The following is a 22,701-nucleotide window of genomic DNA, read 5'->3' as shown; positions in this document are numbered from 1 at the left end:
GGAGTAACTTCCATTTGCTTGTGTCAATGCGATTTTTTTACTATCTTTTTTTTTTTTTTTTTTTGAGACTTTCGAATTTTCGTACCTCCATTATCTCTAACCTGCTATGCATGTGCATCACGCCAATGTTTTTGAATTCTTTACGACATTCTGCTTTGTCATCTGCTCTTTGCCCTTTATTTCCGGTCCCGGGCCTAGTTAAATCTCTTTGGCACCAAGTCTTGTCTCATGGGACTTGAAAGTGTCTCTCTGAGAAAGTCTTGTCTTGTCACAGGATCTTTTTATTATAATAGAAAGACGTGACTATAATTGGTTTTAATGATGAATGCTTGCCAAGTCAGTGGGCTAATGATAAAGCCCAGTTCTGTATATGAATTGGGAAAAGATGGGGGTTTGTAATCCCATTTAAAAAAATAAATAAATAGAAATTGTAAAATAAAAGTAAGGTTTTTGCCATATTAAGAAAAAGTGTTAAAAGTAAATGGAGCTATTGGGATTTAATAAAGCTTGAGTGGTGCCGTGTAGAACAGTCTGTAAACTCCACCTGAGCTTGGTTATTTTTTTCCACCCAGTACCTCGAAGAATTGGGGGAGCTGTTAGAAATATTAGAAAAACTGTGATGAGATCAGACCACTCAACCCAACAGGCTCGTCCATTCGAAACTGCATAAATTGTGACAGACTTCTAAAACCTAAAACAGTAGAACCCTAGTGGCATACCCACTATTTCTGCCTCTGTTGTGTCTCAGATGTGGTTTGGAGGACAATATTCTTCATTATTCATTTTTTATTTTTAAACCATTAGCTAACTTCTCCACATCTAGTGGGCCCTTTTGGCCCAGCTAACTTCAAGTTTTTAACCAGTTGAAGACTTCCTGAAAATTGGTATCTTTTAACTACAGTGGTACCTCGGCATATGTCCTTAATCCGTTCCAGACCCTTTAACTTTTACCAAACAGGGCGTATACCAAAAAGTTTTTCCCATAAGAAATAAAGGGAACATGATTAATCCATTCCCATGAAAAAAAAATCCTGTTATTGGCATATTATACATTAATGGGGTTGTATAAAATAATTTAAACACTGCTTAATACTAAAGTACATAAATACAAAAGCAATTAGATGAAATAAATGAAAATTTAACCTCACTTTACGTTTTAATAACGTCTTTGTTTTTCACAATCGCAGATAACATCGTTCTCGGCATACAATATGCAGCAGCCAAGTCCAGTATACGCATGCCACCTTCATACTTTTCAACAATCAATTCAAATTTACGCGAAAAAACACAAAATCAAGTGAAAATTCACAGAGAGTTATAGTGCGAGTTGTTAACTTAATGCTAGCAACTGGCGTACTGACGCTCGTGGGCAGTCGTGGCTTTGTCTCCAGAGAGGTCAACAAGGGTAGTGTGCGGTGTTCTAGCATGCCAGTCATATTCCAAACAAAGGTCGTATACCAATTAAAATTTTTACCACATCCAAACAGGACGTATGCCAAGTTAGACTTATTCTAAAGCGGACGTATACCGAGGTACCACTGTAATTCATTTTCACAAAATGAGTTCAATGAGTAGTGGAGTTGTAGAAGATGGTCACAGTTTTACTACTGAATCTGGCATCTGCAAAAATAGTTTGTTCACTTATTTTACAAGCTCTAATTTGTAACTGCGCAGTAAACACCACCAGACTGCAGGATATTCAACATGAGCGTTTTAATTTCATTTTGCACATTTGTTTGTACAAGGATCTGTCTTTTCTTTCATGAAAGTCCGAGTGAAGCGATTCTCTCAAGCTGCAGCTTTGTGTTCAATTTCCCCCAATTTAAGTCGGTGGAAGACTCGGGCCCTAAATCTGGTGCCCAGTAATTTCCAGACTTTTAAACTGATGTGTTCTGGTGAACAAATGAGCAACTGTAGTCTGCAAGTCTAACATACCCCAGAATTAGGAGTTGTGTAACATGACATCGGCTTAACCTCCATGGTGTTAACCCCCAGTGTGACTTGGGCATGGAATTCTATGGAAGTGCAGTTAGACCCGAGTCAGACTTGGAGTGACATGAATGATCCACTTTAGTGTTAAGCTCAAATAACTCCTGGGACAATTTTCTGCTGCCATCTAGTGGAATATAATAGGCTACAAAAAAAAAAAGTTTGCTTTCTGCCACTGGCAACCCTGTGCTAACTCGCCAATACTCACGAGTGGGACAGGGCATTGGCAATGGTAAATGAAAAGCTGTTGGGCCCATTGCTGAAATCGAGTGGTGGTGATGATGTGAATTGGTCACCAGAGGTTAAGAAGAACAGTGACACTGACACCCATTCAGTAGATTCCAACTTGCTTAGCTTCGGTGATGATCGTGTTTGGTGCTGACAGTGCTGCGTCTCCTTGTTTCTTATTTACGAGTAACCCCGGTCTAAACAAGCCGTTTGAGTAAAACACAATGCCACTTGCTTGTCATGCCCCGTCAGTCTGGCAGCGTGAACGTGTTGAGTGGCAGCAGGGTGTGGTAACTGTGCACAAAAAGGAAAATCAATGGCAATCAACAAGACAGACCTGTGCCTCTCAAGTGCTGTTCATAATGCAGCAACTGCCAATGACCGTGGGAGGCGAAATGTAAAAGTCGACGCTATACCTTGCGTCGTGGTGGCCTATACAATGGGCAGGCTGATCTTGCTGGTCTGGCAGTGACGTTCTACCCTGTCATGCAGAAAAATATATAAAAAAAATCTTAGGCCTCATTGTGAAGAGTGCCTACATGTGTTGGTGACCGTTTCGAAACGCATCACATGAAGCATGTATATTAAATCTGCATCGGAACAGCAGTGGACATTAGACGTACCGCTCCTGCTGGAATGATCCTGACGTTTTAGTGTTTACATTTTTCCGTTACACTTTTTTGTAAAACATTTGATGCTTTTGGCTCATTTTTTCAGGCATAAACAACAGTAACGAGGTTACCCAGCTAATCTTTAGATGGTAGATTATTGTAAGGTAATTTCAGTGTTTACTCATTTTCTCATCATTTTTGCATGTTGTTGGCCAGTTCGAATGCTAGTGGCTAGTGTTAAAAAGATTGGTACTAAAATTTTGACTTTGTTTTCAATACCAGCTTTCGTACTCTTTACCAACACGGTTCTGAAACAACAGGTAACTCTGAAGCCATCGCACCGCACTCCACTTCCGTATCATTGCTGCAGAGTCCCAATTGCGTTGAAGCAAATAAAAGGGGTGTGTGGGTGTCCCCTGTTAAGTCCCAATCACTTTGAAGCAATGGTTGGTGCCCATGAAGTTCAGATCATGTCAAAGAATTCAGGGGGTACCCTGAGAAGTCCTGATCGTGTCAAACCTGTACTTCTCCATGAGGTCTCAATAGCACTGGAGCACATACAGTAGTTCTCCCCCCCCTAAGCTATTTGAGAGATGGGGCCCTTTATAAGTCCAGATATTGTATGTAAGTGCCAAATATGATTTGTTTTGGGGGGCCCCCCAAGAAGGCGGGGGCCCTAAGCTATAGCTTGTGTAGCTTATACGTAAATCCTGCACTGCTCCCCCACAAATATCCACGGTTGACGATGGGGTTTGAAATGAAGAAAAAAAAATTCAACAATACTGTAAATGGTTTGGAAGTTTCAGACCACCTGCCGAGAGGGTAGGGTAGTACACAGACTGTAACATGGAGAAGCCCACCAGCCGAGTCGCAGCTATAGAGGACTCCTCTGCCTTCACTTCCCTGAGGAACTCCCAGCCAGTCTTGCGCTACAAACAAAGTGTATCCCACAATGCCTTCGAGGTTGGTCACTTGACACCCCGACATAACGGAATGGCCACGTCGTCAGCCAATACGGCCATTGGATACATAAAGGTTACAGGAGGGTTAGTCGACTCGGGGCACTTCATGACAGTCACCATGGCCGTTCTGTGACTTGTCGTAGGTGTTGCAGGCTGCGGTTTGAACCATCTCACTGATCGCATTCACTGTCATGATATCCCAGTGCCAGTTTTGCAAAAAGGCCTTATTTATTGTAATAATGGCTGCAAAGTGCAAGAGTAGTGAGTCTAAGCCTAAAGTGCTTCCCCTTAGTCAGAAAGTGATAATTCACGACACGATTTAAGAGAGAGAGGTTGGGAGCATACGCTTATAGTGCGTTGTCACACCCACCACACGCCAGACCACCTTGATAGGGACCCGAGTGCAGTGGGTGACACCTCAGCACCACACTGAAACATACACTGGCTAGAGTGCCAATCCTGCCCCAAACCTCTCAAGATTTCCCTGTAAGTTGGAGGACCTGCTTGCAGATTAAAGTCACACCCTGGACGGGCGATTGCAGGTTAAGGGCCCAGTGGAGTAAAGTCACTTCTGGTGTTTACAGGATTTGAACCGACAGCCTTCCGATTACTAGCGCAGATCCCTACCTCAGAGCCACCACTCTGCCCGTTATGATTTAAGAGAGAAAAAGAAAACTCGCATGTGGAGATTGTCAAGCTGTATGGCAAGAACAAATCTTCACCACGTGAAATCAAGAAGAACAAAGCTAGAGTTTGTGCTGATTTGTCTGTTGCACCTCATATTGGAGTACATATTGCTGCAGTGTGTGATAAGGTGCTAACAAAGGTTCAAAAAGCTTTCAAATCTGTTGGTGGAAGATACGACTAGAAAGCACGCACATTGATGGGAACGGGTTACGGCAAAACAAGGGGGGGAAAAGGTGACACACAAGAGCAAATCAAGCCATTTACACCAAGAAAGGGACAATTGCGCAGACCTGCAGAAAAATTTTAAAAATAACTGGAGAAGATGAATCAGCTGATGAGGAACCTGCCGTCATATTTCTGGCAGAGTTGAAAAATAATTATTGAGGATGGAGGCTACCATCCTAAACAAGTTTTTAATTTTGACGAAACGGGACCGTTTTAGAGAAAGACGCCTAACAGGACATACTGTATGTCCACAAATGTGCAAAACAGGCACCAGCTTTAAAGCATTGCAGGAGAAGCTAGTGTTGGTATGATGTGGCAATGGGGGCAGGCGGGTGGATGATAAAGCCTGGCATTTGTTTACCTAGCAAAAAAATCCTCACGCTCTCCAACACAAGAGCAAGAACTATCTGCACCTCTTCTGGTAACCCAATCTCAAGGCATGGCTCACAGTAGCATTAGTGACTGAACGGTAACACCAAAGCTTCATGCCCAAAGTAAAGAAAGATTTGGAGAAGGAAGGGTTGTCTTTCAAGGTTTTATTAGTAACAGGCAATGCACATCAAAGATGAAAATGTTAAGATGGTCATTTTACCACCAAATACGACCTCACTGCTTCGGCCACTTGCTCAGGGTATCGTCAAGTGTGTGAGGGCCACCTACACCAGGTGGGTGTTCGATGTGATCCAAACAGCGACTGAGGCCGACCCGATATTGAGATAACGGACTCATTCAACATTGCTGATGCAATAACCTTCATCAGAGGAGCAATGGATGAATTAAACCCAGACATGGTGAATACATGGTGGAAGAATTTGTGGAGTGAATTCATCCAAAGGTTTCCCAGGGATCGATGGAGAGATAAAGGAGATCATTCAAACTGCACGACACAGTGGAGAAGCACTTGTTGATATGATAGATGAAGTAGTGGAAGGTCATATTGAAGGAAATTGTGACATTTTGATGAACAAGGAGTTGGAAGAACAGAGGAAAAAAAATTATGCTGAGTTGGCAAAGTGGATCCTTAGAAAATGTAATGAAGCACTTTGGATGGTACGGATTCTAAAGGAGAAGATAACGGATGATATACCGATGATGGAACATGGTACTGAAGTTACCTGTTTGATAACTGAAGCAATGGCACCTCTCAAGCACATGTCTGATGAACTGTAAAGGTAAAAGCAACAGCAAAGAGAACACCCCACCATCACCAGAAGGTCAAAAAACAAAAAGCGTCCGTGATCAACAATCCCCAGTAATCAACATCGTCTGCTCCTGATGTCATCCCCCCATTGTCCCCTTCATCTGGTCCACCTTCTACAGCTGCCGAAGAGGATGATGAGGAGTACTCTGGCATTTTGTTAGAAGGTCAACAGCCTGACACAACATCACAGTGCCTACTGTATACCCCACTTCATCTCATCGTAGGCATTGTACAGTTCAACATCATCGTATCATCAAGAATCATTTCATCAACAATGACGCTGGTGAGTACAATTTAACAAATGAAATCTCTTACTTACAAGTTATGTACCGCTACATAATACAACATTTTTTCACTGTAAAATGTGTAATGACATCTCTTTCCATTGTTCCTTCATCCTTTGAGGGCTTTAGGATTGATTACTAATTTAACATTGGTAATATCTTAACTGCATAATTTATCAAATAATGATACATGAAAATCAAGTTATATGTGGAGTTTGCTAATATCTGCTGTCAACCTTAGAACTTGTGCCCAGCGGATGCTGAAGTTTCATGAAGTCTACCAAACGACTGTTTTTCAGCATCTACTGTAGAATGGCAACTGAGAGGCTGGGACTGGGAGGACAGCCAATGTTTACTTCCAGTACTGAAATTCCCAAGGGGCAGGTACCATAATGTTTTAAAAGTTGAGTTTTCTGGTACTTTTCCTTTACCGTACAACCTTACAAGCGGCACACCAATCCTACCAGCCCCCAATGTCGTATTTTCAATAAGACCTGAACAGATGACTTTGCTTCCCAAGAATGTGCTGTTCTCCTGAAGCTGTGGTCCCAAAACGCAGTCCTGCAGATTTTTGATCCAACCAGATTCACAATCGGTGATAATAACTGATCTCAATTACCGCATATACTCACACACAAGTCGGCTGTTGAAACCCGAAAGATCAATCATGAAATCAGACCCCGACTTATATGCCCATTCAAAATTACAACACTTAAAATTTTTCATTTTTTTTTTTTTACATCTTCTTGCCTCCCCCTTCCCCCAATGTCATACCAGTTGCTCAAGATTTTGTTGCGGCAGTACAGTTACCAATTTCTTTCACTACTTCAATGACATTAAATTTAAAACCAGTTTCATATTTTATTCTGATTGAACGCTCCGTCGTAGATAAGGGATGCTCTTATGATAAAAGGTGTATGAGGGTTTGAGATGCAAAAATCACAAATCAGTGCAAACGTCACTTCATAATAGTTTGGCTATTATCGTGTGGTCACGTAGGCACAATACATCTCTATTATAAAAATAAAATCCTGGAGAGAAACACTAGGGCGTTAAGACGTGATTCTCACGTTAAGCTCACAGAAGACACATAAAAGACCCGCAAGAAGAAAGAGGTTGGCCACGGAGCGTCTCGCAGGGACCTTAATCATGAGACTTTGTGTCAAGAGATTGACCCAGGACTGTCTCGTGGTGACGTAGAACATGAGATTCTTACAAGACACTCCCTACTTACAACCAATATCAAATAAAACCACGGGCAGCTAAACACTCAGTCGTGTGAAGGCTTTGAGCACATACAGATCCAGGGCTCTCAGTGCATATAAAGCGTATAAGGACAATACGTTATAAATGAAACGTAGATGACTAAGCGAAGAAGAAAGCAGCGTGGAGAAAAGAGACTCAAAAGTGTTGGAGAGAAAAAAGAAAAAGAATAATTTAGGTGCAAATTCTGAAAAAAAGGAAAGTAATTATCAGCCCGGAACAAGTGGAACTGAAAAAAAAGCACATCCAATCGGGCTCAGAATTAAAAGACAAAGAGTAAAAGACAAAGTAGAACTTCATAAAGATGTTCACAAATGTTGGCGCTATACACATGCAGAGCAGGTTAGAGATTAGGAAAGCAGTGGAATTCGAAAGGCTCAAAAAAAACAAAGAATGTTGGCATGATACAAATGCAGAGAAAGTTAAAGAATATGAAACCAGGAAAATTAGAAAGTATAAAAAAAGAAAGTAAAGATCGCAGTAGCACAAACAAATGGAAATTATTACTCGAAAAAGGAAAAATAATCACCACGGACCAGGTGTCATTGAGAAAAAGTGACAAAGCGAGGTTAGAAATAAAAGAGTAGAGTAGAAAACAAAGTAAAATGTCATAGAGGTTAAAAAACAAGGGGACATGCAGTGCAGGATACAGAATATGAGAGCAGAAAAAAACGACAGTGTCAGAACAAAGAAGGTAAAGATCGCATTAGCGCAAACAAAGAGAAATTATTACTCGGAGAAATAATGAAAAGGTGAATAGAGATCGAATATATGGACATAGTTGATATGTCAGAAGTATGTAAATATTGTAAGGCTTTGAAGTTTAAGTCAGAGAATTTAAAAAACGGGGTTTACCTCACATGCATTTATTGGTTACTTTGTAAAAAAAAAAAAAAGTTATTTATTAACTGCTGATGATGTCGATCGATTTGTCTGTGCTGAAATTCCAGACAGAGAAATCTATCCTGAATTATTAAACACACATCTCACTGGCATCATTAAAAATATTCAGCATATTAGGACTTGAAATATTCCAAATATTGTTTTTACAGAAGTTCTGAAATAAAAGTGAAACTAATGAAATAGCAACAATTCAAAGAAAAAAAAAAAAAAATCTTAAAAGCGTGTATCCGGAAAACAAACACGGGGGTTGGCGAGCAAAGCCCCTTAGTAGAAAAAAAAGAAAGAAAAAAAAGGCTGTGTGCTCTGTGGTTACTCCCTCAGGTGGGCGTTTAGCATATTATAATCTCTTGGACCAATAGCGTGAGTTTTCCGCATTAGACTTAAACGACCAACATTATAAAATACCAGAAATAATACTTTAAAATCAGGTCTCGACTTATCTGCGAGTATATACGGTAGTTAGCTCATCTTTGTTTTCTCTCCTCTTATTCTGCATTCAGAAAGGCACAGTGGTAGGATTTTTACATTATAAAACTCTATTTTTTCCTATAACTTTAAATGCTTCACCATTTTTATTGTTTTACAATTATTTTTCCCTTATTCTGTGTTGTTTGCTCCCTTCATTGTATCCAAATAGTGACAATTAAAAACAAACCGAGCAGACGCCCAGGCGAACAACACCGAGTGATGAAAGGCTGCAACTGCTTCAGCATCAGACCGACTAGTTAGTCAATAATGGAAATCAGGATGAACATGAATAAAAAGTAAAAAAGAAATGTGTAACATATATATATACATATATATATATACACACACACACAAACACGAGGGATATTCAAAACGTTTCTGCACTTTTGTATTTTCTTTGGAAGCGATGAAGGCAGCAGGAGTAGTAATTGGCCATTAAAAAGTTGGTGCAATGCTGTAAAAATTGCATTGCATTGCAAACGAAGGTGACTACATAGAAAGTTAATGTGATTTGTTTTTGAAATTCTTAATAAACAGTTAAAGTGTAGAAACGTTTTGAATGTCCCTCATATATACGTGTGTGTGTGTATGTATGTATATATATATATATATATATACACTGTATATATAAATTATCCACATATAACTGACTTAGTTTTCATTAAACAGTACTAACACACTTGGTTTTGTAACTTCTTCATTGATGCCAAAACACAAAAACTGGGAGTATCAGCTCACTTAATGAGGCTACGAGTCCAATTAAAAACAGAATTTGGTTGGAGCAAAAACCTGCAGCCCCAGGATTGAATTTGGGGCCCAGTTTGTGGAGAGGGAGCCCAGCTGGCTCTCGTGTGCCCTTCCACCGTCCATCTATCCCAACAGCTTACTAGAAGGCCCTCCATCAGCAGGTAGCCATTCTGTGCTGCGGAGTTAAATGCGTGACAGGAGCTCATATTACTAAGATCTGCAGAGGTTTGTCTGTTGCCCAGTTCCCCAATCCACATTGTGCTACCGAATAAAAAACAAAGTATGGATCATTTGAGACTGAAACATCAATTACAGACAAAGCTGCACATGAGCAGACGGTAATAGACAGCAGACTGCTGGCCCAACCCCAACTGAGACAAACAGACAGACACATTGAAAAAGTCTTTATGCAGCAACATTGCTCTTAAATACACACAGTAGATGATCTACTTGTTTTATTATACATTTATATATTTCAGTGAAATGCAAAGACCCCCTTTTGTAAAAATGAATATCCAAAAAAGCCCTGCTCCACTGAAATGGACACATACAGATGATGCATTACTTTGCACTCTCCGGTCGTTCTCTTCTTTGGGCAGGAAATCAACACTTAACGACAGTTCGCATGATTGTGGGAGTCTCAGACCGTCAATTCCTCGACAACTTCTGCTAAACGTGAAAGGATATTTGAGTAAATACTGTCTTCAAGACATCAGGCTTGCCCACATGGTTTCAATCTCCAAATCGTAATTTAGGCTTCAACTGTCCACTAAGACCAGTCATTGAAATTTCTCCCTCTCTGTTTCTCATGATGGCATTAATAGTGAAGGACTTTGTGCCATGATTTAAAATGAAATCGCTCTCTCCTACTGCCACCATTAAGGGTTCACAAACCCTTCAAGCCACCGATTAAACACCTACCTACCAGAGGACCCCTTGCTCCATTGTTCATTGTAGACAATTAGGCTACTAAGCCCCTGGTATTTTTTCTCATTTTTTTTTAGTAACAAATGCTTTAGCATTCACCGATTTATTCCTTTATTAAAATGGTCTCATTTTCTTAACCGGACCCATTTTTTCCAGACTACTGGTAAATCAAATCTGGGCTCACTGGTCCCCAGCGGCCATGTTGCAGCATATGCTGTAACAACACAGGGAAGCAAAATACTTGTGTTGCATATTTAATTTGTTCATTGCTCTTCACCACAAAGAGAAGTAAAGGACTCTTGGGCAGCCACCTTGGATTTTGAGACCTTTTTGTTTTTTTTTTAAGCAGCCAGGAAAGCCGTTAATAGAAATCAGAGGAGCTAGGAAGAAATAAGCCTTCATATTTAACCTCACAGATCGGTGTGGCAGCAAGGATCAACATACGGAAAACAACTGTATGGAGATGCCACGTGAACTCCTAAATAACACAAATTTTAATTTGTGTTCAATACTACAAGCGCCAAATCCCCAATCCCCAGCCTGATCCCAATCTACATGGCAGCCAAGATTCAGAAAGGGGACCCCCGAGCCTGTTAAACAGCCTGAAGGAGAGATTTTGTCTTTTTTTTTCTTTCTTTTACAGTTTCATGATTAAAATCTTACCTATCCATGAAGGTAAATTGTGCAAAAATAAAATACATGTATATATAAAATACAACCCCTACTCTTTGTAAATGTGGACCACAGCAGAATACTCCAGAGCCACAGCGAGGGACCAGCTAAGAACATCCTCCCTATGGACATCAGCTGGTGTCACGGTGGCTGGCTGGGGAAGACCAGAAAGAGTGACTGTGAGTGGACTACGGTCACACATCCCAGGAGACACAGCTTCATTTAGTCTTCTTGGTGCAGACTGGACAGAACAGACAGCCCTCAGAAGCACAGCCGTGGTCTTTTTCTGCTTCCCACATTCTAAACAAGGGCACCAAGAGTGCTACATTTGGGGCAGATAGTGCTATCAGCGTATTCATTCCTTCCTTCCTCCTAATCTCTCTCTGAAATCATTCAAAGGGCTGGAGGGAGGAGGAGTACACATTGGAAGGGTTTGCACATACTGCATATCTGTAGAGGTTTAAAGAGCTGTGGCCCATTACAAATGTCCTCCCAAGTATCTACCCCAGTATGGGACAGAATACCGAAGGAATCTTACTGATCAAGCAACATGGGACATGACGTATAATTAAAAAAAAAAAATAATAATAATAATAAAAAGGCAGCATTCCCAACTTGGAATGATGCCCGATACATACACGTATACTGACAGTATATAATAAAAGGGGTGGGGGTTTGGGGAAGGGGGGGGGAGAGAGAGGGCTTCATTTGAGTGATGGCGCTCAAAAAAGATGAGCAAAGTAAAGGCAAAGCCTGAACCTGTCCATGTCTGCTTCAGCTATACAAATCTGGAATCCCTCAGATTAGTTGTGGCGTTGCCAGGTCTTAAAAGCAAACCAGGTCTCTTCCACCATCATAGACTTGGGTGACCGCTCCACTTGCTGGCTATTTCCAGCCATCTAGCCAAAGTGTGGAATGGAACTCCAACCCAACCCATCCCATCCCAAAGGTTCACATCTAACCCACACACTTAGCCATGCCAACCGTTAATAAAATGATCAAGTTAAAAAATAAATACAATAAAAAGCTCTCACTGATTGCTCCTCATTGCTTGAGCTCATGGAGGAGTGGCCAGCTCCTTGCTGCTGAAGACCTCCAACCACCGCCCCAAGCCCCCAATCCCATAAGGCAGCATGCAGGAGAGCTAAGGCAAACGCCCATCTCTGTTTGTTGCTGTGAATGCCTCGGGGATGCCGGCTATATAAATATACACGTAGAATATGTCCATAAAAAAAGACAGCCCCAGCGCTACTGGGGACTGTGTGTCTAATGTGGAAGGAAACAGGAAGGGAGTGGGGCGTGCGGTTGTGGACGACACTTCTCATTTTCTCCCACTTCTGCCGCCATCATCCAGTCCGTCCAACCTAACTGTATTCTTCAAAAAAAGGATCGGTCCCCACCCTCTCTCTCAGTCCAGCACACTTGTTGTCACGTTGCAGTGGGCTCCAGGTAGCTCTGTAATTTACGCACAGTGGACTCATCCAGTGAGAACAAGTCAAAGTCAAAGGTGGTGTTGGTGACATTGAAATGGCCCGTTTCCTCAATCAGGTTGACAATCTGAATGAACACATGGAGAAGGGAAACAAAAAATAAAATTAACAGTTAATAAAAGCAATGGACTGCCATAAATGCTTTGATACATCACTAAAATGGCCTTCATTCACTTAAACAAAGACATTCTTCCCACCACCTAAAACTTAAAGATAATGAATGACATTAAACGAATGAATCTCTAGTATTCAATATTGTAATATATGAAAGTCTTTCCTGTAAAACAGTGGCATGTTACTTACTGTAAACACACAATTCTATTAGTATTACCATCAATCAAGGGAACTGTATGACATTTAGAGGAAAAACAAACACACACAAACTTCCACGCTCAACAGCAGTTTAACAATTTACTTAGACTTTCAAAAAGACTTCAATACAGTCCCACACCGGAGATTAGCTCTGAAACTACAAGATGGAGGCATCAGAAGGAACCTGTAACAGGAGACAAAGGCTACAGATATGAGGAGAATGCTGCACATGGACGGAGGCCATCACTGAAGTCCCTCAGGGGTCTGTTACTTTTTCTGATTTATATTAATGACTAGGGGGCTTCGTCCTCTGCTTGCTTCGCTCCCACCGCCGTGTGTGAGCAAGAAGACCTACGAACTAGTCCCAGCTCCATCTGGAGGAATGCACCAAAATTCCTGCAGTTTATTGTGAGAAGCTTGTGGAAGGCGACCCAAAATGTTGGCTCAAGTTAAATAATTTAAAGGCAATGCTACCAAATATTAACAAAGCGTATAGAAGCTTGTGATCCACATTAAAAAGTGAAATACGCAGTAGAAGATTTACTTTTGCCCTGCACAAAGCAGTTGTCCTTAACAATATGCCAAATTTATAGTTTGTTAGTATAAAATCCGTGGAGGGGATATAAAGTGTGTTTTAAAGACTTCACCCCAAGTGTATTTAAATTTCTGAATTTAACCGTATGTCCAAATAAATGGCACATGCCTGACTCAATCCTTGTGTGTGTGGTTCTGCATACAGTAGAACCTCAGTTCACGACCATAATTCGTTCCAAAACTTTGGTCATAAAACCGAAACAATTTCCCCCCATAGGATTGTATGTAAACACAATTAATCAGGTTCCAGACTGTATGAACTGTATGTAAATATATATTTTTTTAAGTTTTTAAGCACAAATATAGTTAATCAAACCATAGAATGCACAGCGTAACAGTAAACTAAATGTAAGGAAAATTGAATAACACTGAGAAAACCTTGAACAACAGAGAAAGCTAACACTGCAATAGTTCGCGCTATACCGCTACCAACCGCTGGCTAAAAGCACTTTTTTTTTTTAATGAGTTTTAAGCACAGGGAAAAAAATGAATATTTGAAAAAATTCGTAATTTAATAAACCACCAAGAAAAATAACATTGCAACAATGCAAGCTACGAACCGATCACTGGAAACAGAAGTGAAAACAAAATCAAGCCCAGTGCATTCTTTAACTGCCTTCCTACCTTAATGCGTCCAGCTCTCTCTCGCGCTGCCTCTGTGTGTGTGTGTTGCGCTCTCTCTCATGCTCGCTGCACAGGAAATGCTCAGGGAGAGACTGAACATGTACAAACCAAAAGGTAAACTGACTTGTTCGTATACCGAGTGTGTGGTCATGAACTGAGGCAAAAGTTTGGCAAACTTTTTGGTCGTAAACCGAGTTGTACATGTACCGAGACGTTCGTGAACCGAGGTTCCACTGTACTCTATTCTTCCACCATATCCAAAAAAGATGCTGTTAAGCAGTTGGTCACTTTGAATTTAGCCTACAAATAAGCATATATGTGTGTGTGTGTTCTGCGGTGGACTGGTGGTCCATGCCGTGTTGGTTCATGTTCTGCTCCTTGTTCCCCACATCCCTAGGGTTGAGTTGATATTTGATATTATCCAACAATTTGATTTTTTTTTCATATTGACACATGTTCTATATTGATAATCAAAATTCAGGCTTTATATTTTTGTAACCTAATTACTGTTATGTTTACGTCCATAAAAATATGTCAAAATGTAAATTTTTTTGAATAAGAACAAATTTTGATTATTAACACAGTAGGAGAGGTATGCCTGGCATTCAGTGCTGTACCAATGCAGATTTAGAACACATCCTTCATCCTGATGTGTTTTGAGACTGTCACCAATGCACAGCCCAGCGTAATAGGGACAGTAGAACTATGCTTCGTGGCACATTCTTCTTATAATATTTGTTATGTTGCTTGTGCATAACAAGGTAGAATGTCAGAGTCTGATCCACATGATCAACGTGCCCACTGTGTTATTGTAGGCTATCACAGCGCCAGGCTTGGTGACTTCCACAACACTGACAGTTTTGATCATGCAGTGCCACCTGCATCAGTTTCACTATTTGTGCCAACATCTGATGACCAATTCACGTTGTAATCACTACTGCTCGAGTTGAGCGATGGTTCAGTTTCAGTTTTGTTATAAAACTGCCTTTACAGCTTTTAGTTTGTCATTTGAGTTTTTTGAATACTGCGCCCTACTCCTCAACACTGATGAGCTACACTAGAATTAGCATTTCAGAAAATATAGAAAATATTCATGATTGTTTTGCAGCATGATGTTATTTCATCCACTCAACAGCAGCAGAATATGGTTCCGTAAGTTATTCCGACTTAATGTAAAGCGAAGGATTACATGTCACACAGAATGCGACTCTGGTTTAACCGTATTTGCATTGAATTCTGTGCCTAAGTCACGCACAAGGTTAACGCCAAGTAAATTACACAACTGGAGAGTGGCCTACAAAATGACTTGAGGAGGATTAGAAAAAATGTGATTTTGTAAGGATTGCTAACACCGGAGTACACTGCCACATGCAGTGACAAGCAAGAAAATGGAATGGACACGGGGGCAACAGCACACTAATCCGAGTACTGCCTTTTGTCGATGAGACAAAAAGCACAGAGGAAAAGCAATGAAGCAATTTTTTCACATATCTGATGACTGCACATACTGTACTTAATATCTAACCAAATACCAGTGTGAACACTTCCAAGTGGAGGGATGCCTTCTGACTCACAGGGTCTGCCAGACATGTGGTTTTCATTGGCAAAAGTGGCAAAAAAGAAGAGAGTTTGTCAGATTGAAGCCTTACACCGACGTTTTATCAAGGTATGTTCTTGTTTGACACTGCAGGACAAGCCTCATTCAAAGATGTGATCCATGTATTTTGAACCCCCAGTATGAAGATGTTCATCTTGGAAGAATCAGTAACAAACGGTTATTTGAAACACACCATTTAACACCATTTTGAGGGTCGATTGTTCATGTGCTAGAAAACTGTTTGCTCTGCAGTACAGCAGTAGAAAGTGGACATTTGAAATTACTCAAGAAGTTGGGGATTTTCCTTGTTAACGCTGAGTGAGTTTACAAGCAGACTTAAATCGGATTAAAGTGAATAAACCAGTTAAGGCAGAAATTTGGTTTCTTAAAAATCCGTGTTTACACGGTGCCTAATCTTCTGAAATTTTCCTCTGTCTGCCGTATTTGTAAAAGAAAAACAAAGGAGAGTTAAACTCCAACGACGACTACCATGGATCAGAAAATAAGCATGACATCGGATCATTTTCTTGTGTTTTATAAAAATGTTTAGTCAAATTGACACTATTTCTAGATTTCTGTTGCTGGAATGCACACTCTTGTGCTTCTTGCCTCACACCCACTGCTGGTGGAATAATAATAACAACGTAGGGATTTTAACTGCAGAAAGATCATCATTGCATTAGGTTACTCATTGCTTTAAAAAGTAAATTGGACACTAAAACAGTTGTTCATTTAAACATGTTACCCTACTACTCTCAGGATTGAGCTGCCGAGTTTAACGCTGTGTGGTCAGGTCATTAACATTAATTTAGGTATTTCTGAAACATTGAGACAGATTACTTCATGCAGGAGAAGGAATTATGCGATCATCTGAAAATGTATTTTGTGGATGCTTCTACCCTGCCACACATGCATGTCAGAGGGACACCCTTCTGGGCTAATCCAGTATATTCAATATTATGCAGGGGTGAGAGAGGACGCTGCTGCTAAAAGTGTTGTCTTTTTTTCTCCTCCACAGCAGTGATGGGATGCCTCTTGAGGGCATCTAACACCACCCCTTCCACCCTGATAGCTATAAGAATCCAAAAAAAAAAAAAATTCGGAAGTGAGCGTTAGAGGGCTTTGTGCCCTAGGAACCAAGTTACCCAAACTATTCTATAACAGTTCAGTAATTATTTACCCCTTTGATGCTGATCTTTCTGATCATAAAATAGGTCATCATGATAGCAACTGACACAAAGAGTTCATAGTTAATTGCAGAATTACAGTATTTGCCATCATTCTTGACATATGAAAAATTAATTTGAGGGTTCCTCTAGAGAGCCTCTTTCTCTTGCACGATTTGGCCCAAAAATTAAATCAGCACATTGTCATCTCAAAACAAGCTTAAGTTTCGAGTTTGGTATTTTTCTTTTTTTTTTTGCCCAGAGGGGACTGGGCAGTCTCTTGGTCTGAAATCCCTGCAGATTTTATTATTTTTTTTCTCCAGCCGTATGGAGTTTTTTTTTTTGTTTTTTCTGTCCACCCTGGCCATCGGACGTTACTTATTTTTTATTGTGTCTTCTATTTTTCTATTCTTCATTTTGTAAAGCACTTTGAGCTACATTTTTTGTATGTGCTATATAAATAAATGTTGTTGTTAGTTTTCTGTTCAGCCATTTAAGCTCTAGTCTGTCCTGAAGAAACTGTGACAGACAGACAGACAGACGCCCACACATCATCAATATATCGATGTTTTGATTATCAGGGGATCCTAAAACATGGAGATCCACTGAAACCCGGAGATCAAAATTTTTGATTAATCTAAAACTTTCGCTCCTACCACGCAGACTACAGGTTATGGAGGTGGAGGGCACATAGCAACAAACTCAGAACTGCCAAACCCTGGATATGCTGGAACACCACAACCAATGACCTGCTAAACTCTGAAACTTTTGAACTGTTGCCTATTACTCCTTGCTGTACACAACAAAGATGTACTCTCTCCACTGAAACAATGTACACAAACTGCGGGAAAGTGATAATTGCAAAAATGATAAGCTATTACAAGGAGGTTTTCAACTCTGTAGCACGATTCTGGACACCAATCAAACCAGTGTTTCTCACAAAAAGAAAATTTAGTGGCAGGCAGGTGTTGCAAAATGGTTTTGCCATTTTCTATGCATATTTTATATGCAACAACAAATTTACAGTGTACTGCATGATTTCTGATCAATTCTATTTGTTTCATCTTAATATTGCTCTTGGAAAGCCTATTAAATCATCAGATGTATTTATTGACTGTGTGTTCATAACAACAAAGTAAAAAAAGATAATGTGATTTATTGTGATGTTCGGGAAGTTTTTGAATGGGTTGGGTGGGAGCTGGTTGACATCTCTCTATTATAAAAGAAAATTTTGAGACAAGACTATTTCCAAGAGATTTTTTCAAGTACTGCCCTCCTCTCAACCATTTACAGTTAATGGCCCATGCCCACGGTCCTTTTACATCTCATTCGTGTGATTGCTTTTGTCAGACACAGTTCCTGCGCTCTCAGCTCTTCTAAATTTTTATGTTTTCCTCAATTTAAGTTCCCAATAAAACAAGAAGTATTATGTCCAAATCTTAATGAAGAATTTCATCCTGGAGGGTTATCAACAGAAGAAATGAGTACACAGGCAATCCTAGCACAGAGAAACAAAGTCAAACGAATTAACGTAAAAATTGTCGATCGGTTACACAGCAAATTGGTTAAATGTATATCAAAAAACTATGCTGAAACAGTTGGAGGCGATTGTACGGAAGATGAAAACATCAACTTACAATATTCCATAGAATATCTACAACCGTTAACACCATCCTGTCTTCCACCGGCCGAATTACTGTTGAAAGAAGGCTGTATTGTAATGTTATTGCGTAATTGATGTCTGAGTGATGGGCTATGCAATAGGATTCAAAATTGGTCGAGCAATTCTGACATGTAAAATTTTAACAGGCGACAAGAAAGGTAATGTAGTACATTCTCCGCAGATAACGTTAGATACCAAAGGAGATCTTGATATGCCATTCATACTAAAATGTTTACAGTTTCCCGTTAGAATAGCTTTTGCTATGACAATTAACAAATCACAGGGACAAACATTCGAAAAAGTTGGTTTATTTATTACAGAGTAAGAAATGATATTCACTCACGAGCAGTAATACGTTGCGTTGTCACAATGTAAGTCCAAACACAGAATCAAAAGTCTAAATGATATTGACGAAAAGTGAATTCCAAATATTGTTTTTACTTAAGTTTTACAGTAAAAGTGTAAGTATAAAAAGTATTTGCGTGTTAATTACTCGATGTAATGTAAAATAGTTCTATTATGCATATGTAATAATTCCCATGAAAATAACAATCTGTTTAAATTGTACATCCGTTTCCCCATACACGAGCGGCAGAGTAGCACAGTGGCTAGTGCGTAGCGCCAACACGGGGGTTGGCAAGCAAAGCGAGCAGGGGGCAGAGCCCCCTAGTATCACTATAAAATAATAAAGGAAAAGCAGTCAGCAGAAAGAGCAGAGTGCTCGGTCACAGAGACACACATCCCCATCAAGGAATGTGTGGAGGACAATTTTCATGCCCTTTTGGAAAAGTGGCAAACAATTCCCCTCTTCTGTACAAGCCAGCAAAAGGCAGTTCTTCATTTCCACACAATAAGTGCCAGTAGCAAGAACAACTTCAGCACTGGTGTTTAATGTTTTCATTAAAATAACAGTTTAAAGAGTAAGACTTGGGTTTGCAAACCTGTGACCTGCAAAGAATGAATGTCTTTTAAACATGCGGCTGCATTTAATTCTGTTACTCACTTTTCATTGTGGCTACAATTTTAAAGTACTTTGTGCCTAAATTGAAGAGAGAAATGGAATACGCCTGAGCAAAAAAAGTAATACTGATGGTTTCCTCATTGTGATTATATAACATTACTTCTGCTTCTTATATATTTTATGTTCAAATATTTTATTTCTATTTATGTTTTTTATGTTATTTGTTTGTTTTCTTTTATTTGTAAATAAAAGCACTCCTATGTTGTTTTAAATGTGCTATATAAATACATTGACATTGACAATTTCAGATTTGATTTCTAAACTGGGTAAACATTAGCAACAAAATACTTTTTCTATGTGATAATTTGAAGTTGCCAAGTTAGCATTTCCCAAAAAATAGAAAAGTGAGCCAGTGTGCTATAATATGCAACAGAATAGTTGCTGGTGTACCTCAAAAGTATGACTGAGTTAAGATACTGTATACGCTGATCACTCAAAGAAGAGATAAAACGTCATCATGTGTGGTACTTTTAGCAGATCCATTCAAAGTGTTTGTTTAGGAAAAAAACAGTATCAGTAATCTTATATTGTTAGGGTCTAAATCATGACAATTCTTCGTAATCATTATGATGCAATGCAATTTTAAATCATCATAGCTATTTATTTTCGTTTACCTTCAATAAACTCTCTAACAGGAATAGACTACGGATGATAGACTTATGGATCAATCAGGGCTCTTACTTCAGAGAGCTATTAATGATTAGAGTTATTTTAAAAATTGGTTCAATTTTTGCTTTGTTACCCAGATTACCATTAAATTGTAATAATCATCATAATCATTAAGCAGTTTAATCATGTCTATAATATATATATATATATAAATTATCTCACAAAAATGTTACAGTAAACACCAAAATAATATGAAAATGATAATATGACCAGAACAGTTTCATTTTCCAAGGGAGCTCCTCAACACTAAAACCAGGATGCCCCAGCTGCTAGATTTGATTTTTTAGAGAAACACTTTATTACACCTTGCCTCAAGAAGGGGCCTACGCTGCCTTGACAGCTCGTATATTGTAACCTGCTCTGTTAGCCAATCAAATGTGTCATTTTGTTTCACTTTTTATTGCATTAGCGAAATCACTGAAACAGACAACTGTAAAATTTGTTAATTTGTTTGTTAATTCCAGATTACTTCCCTGTATTCCTTAATTTTAAAAGATGAAATCAGATTTGTCTTGCCAATAGGGCAGAATGCTTTTTCTATATAAATGGCCACATTCCGCTTTTTATATGCATATGTGTCATATGCAGGCATAGAAACACTAGATCCTTTAGACAACTGGTACACTACAACACACTCTCCTCATTTATGTTTGTTGCAATATTCACCCCAGGGGATAACTGCTAAAATCTCAACATACCTGCTGCAGGACATTCCGTTCTCGCAGTGCCATAAGCCGTCGATGGAGATCCACAAGTTCATCTGTGTAAGCCTAAAGGACAAGTAGACATAGGGGGTCAGACGGCTTTCATCTGGGATCTCAATGGGAAAAGATGGGAACAAAGGGGAAAACAGGAAGCCAAACCTTGCTCTGTCTTCAACCCGAAGCTTTCTAGACAAGTAGGCAGAACAGGGTTTCCAAATTCAAGTCCTGGACAGCTGTAGCGGCTACACACGTTCCTAACAGAATATGATTGCTACTTGCATATAACACTGCATTTTATTTTGAAATTTAGCAACAAAATGAATAGCGTAGTGTATAGAATTGAATGAGTGGCCCTTAGTGTGCTTGCTAAGAGTTACTAATCATGTGGCCTACTCTGTTCAATACAAGCAGAATGCAATTCTCCCTTCACTGTTGGGGAAGGGGTTAATCATGAAAACGTTCATCTGAATTCATTTTAGCCATATGGAGCACACTTCCTAAAGACAGCTTCAAAGTGTTTAGAAACATAAAAGCACACTACCAGCACCATTTATAGCTAAAACGAAATTCCGGATTTCAATGCATAAACTACCAGTTTATAATATAATGGCGGACATAAATACAATGTTTATCTGACCTTTCTCAGGTTCTGCTTGCTGGTGAGACTTATTAAGCGTCTCCATTATGAAATGGCTTTGCTCTGAATGAATATTTTTCATTTGGAGCCCCTCAACACTAAAACCAGGATGCCCCAGCTGCTAGACTTGATTTTTTAGAGAAACACTTTATTACACCTTGTCTAGAATAGTTTGCAGATTGCCTGGTCAACCTGACAATCCAATCTACCACTTTTTTTTTTTTAATCTGTGCAAAAAATACTTTAGGTATGATTTAAAAAGTTGCCGGATTTTAGTAACTATACATGACATATTTCAAACACAATTCAAAGATGTGCCTTCTTCAGTCATTCTCAGAGGACCCCACAATCAAGGAGTGTCCAAGTGGTAGATGGGAAGAGGAAGACAGGACTGGTGAATGACTTTGTTGGCATATGCAGCAGAACATTAGCAAAACCAAGACATGCTAGTGGTGGACTTCAGAAATAGAAAAGCATGTCAGACTTCCCTTTTATCTATGGACTACAGGCTGAGATGGTGTATGTATACATGTCCCAAGTGTGCACCTGAACTGAAATCTAGACTGGCTGCTGACACTGAAGCCAAATACAAAAAGAGACAGAATCATGTGCATTTTCTGAAGCTCTCTGGTCCTTTCGCATGGGTAGACCCTTTCCTGTATATCTATCAGTCTGTACTTGCTAAGGGACTGTTTTCAAATAGGGGTAACACTGGAGCTGTAGCATGAAGCTCTGCCATGGACACTAGCCTGGACAATTAGGAGACAGCAGCAGGGAACGTATACTGGCTAAGCTGCTGCCCACCACAGGCATTCTCTCTCATCTTCTCCAAAACGCTCTGATCATTCTACAGTACAACTTTAACACAAGGGTGATTCTACGTTGGTACTCCAGGGAGCATTATGTTAGCTCCCAATAGCTGCAAAAAATATCACTAAGTAAAAACCGGTCCTCTTGGGTTTTATGTGCTAACTGTAATATGATTATGGATATGTTGTTAACTGTATTACAATGAAGATGAAACAGTATTCTGTACAGAATGTGTATGTTAGCTGCT

General features: G+C 39.7%; 1 protein-coding gene across 1 annotated transcript in view; it reads right to left on the bottom strand.

Annotated features, from left to right (window-relative positions):
- Positions 1 to 9,957: 9,957 nt before the first annotated feature.
- Positions 9,958 to 22,701, bottom strand: part of mllt1a (MLLT1 super elongation complex subunit a) — a 37,753-nt gene continuing 25,009 nt past the window's right edge. The window contains exons 11-12 of the mRNA XM_039766627.1: positions 21,002 to 21,073; positions 9,958 to 12,724 (exon numbers count right to left, since the gene is read on the bottom strand). Coding sequence (XP_039622561.1) covers positions 12,596 to 12,724; positions 21,002 to 21,073 — 201 coding nt within the window. The 3' untranslated portion in view covers positions 9,958 to 12,595. The remainder of the gene's footprint in view (positions 12,725 to 21,001; positions 21,074 to 22,701) is intronic.

This window comes from Polypterus senegalus, chromosome 10 (assembly GCF_016835505.1).
Source record: "Polypterus senegalus isolate Bchr_013 chromosome 10, ASM1683550v1, whole genome shotgun sequence".
NCBI lineage: Eukaryota > Metazoa > Chordata > Cladistia > Polypteriformes > Polypteridae > Polypterus > Polypterus senegalus.
Note: the sequence above shows the minus strand (reverse complement) of the source record. Positions and strands in the feature narration are given on the sequence as shown.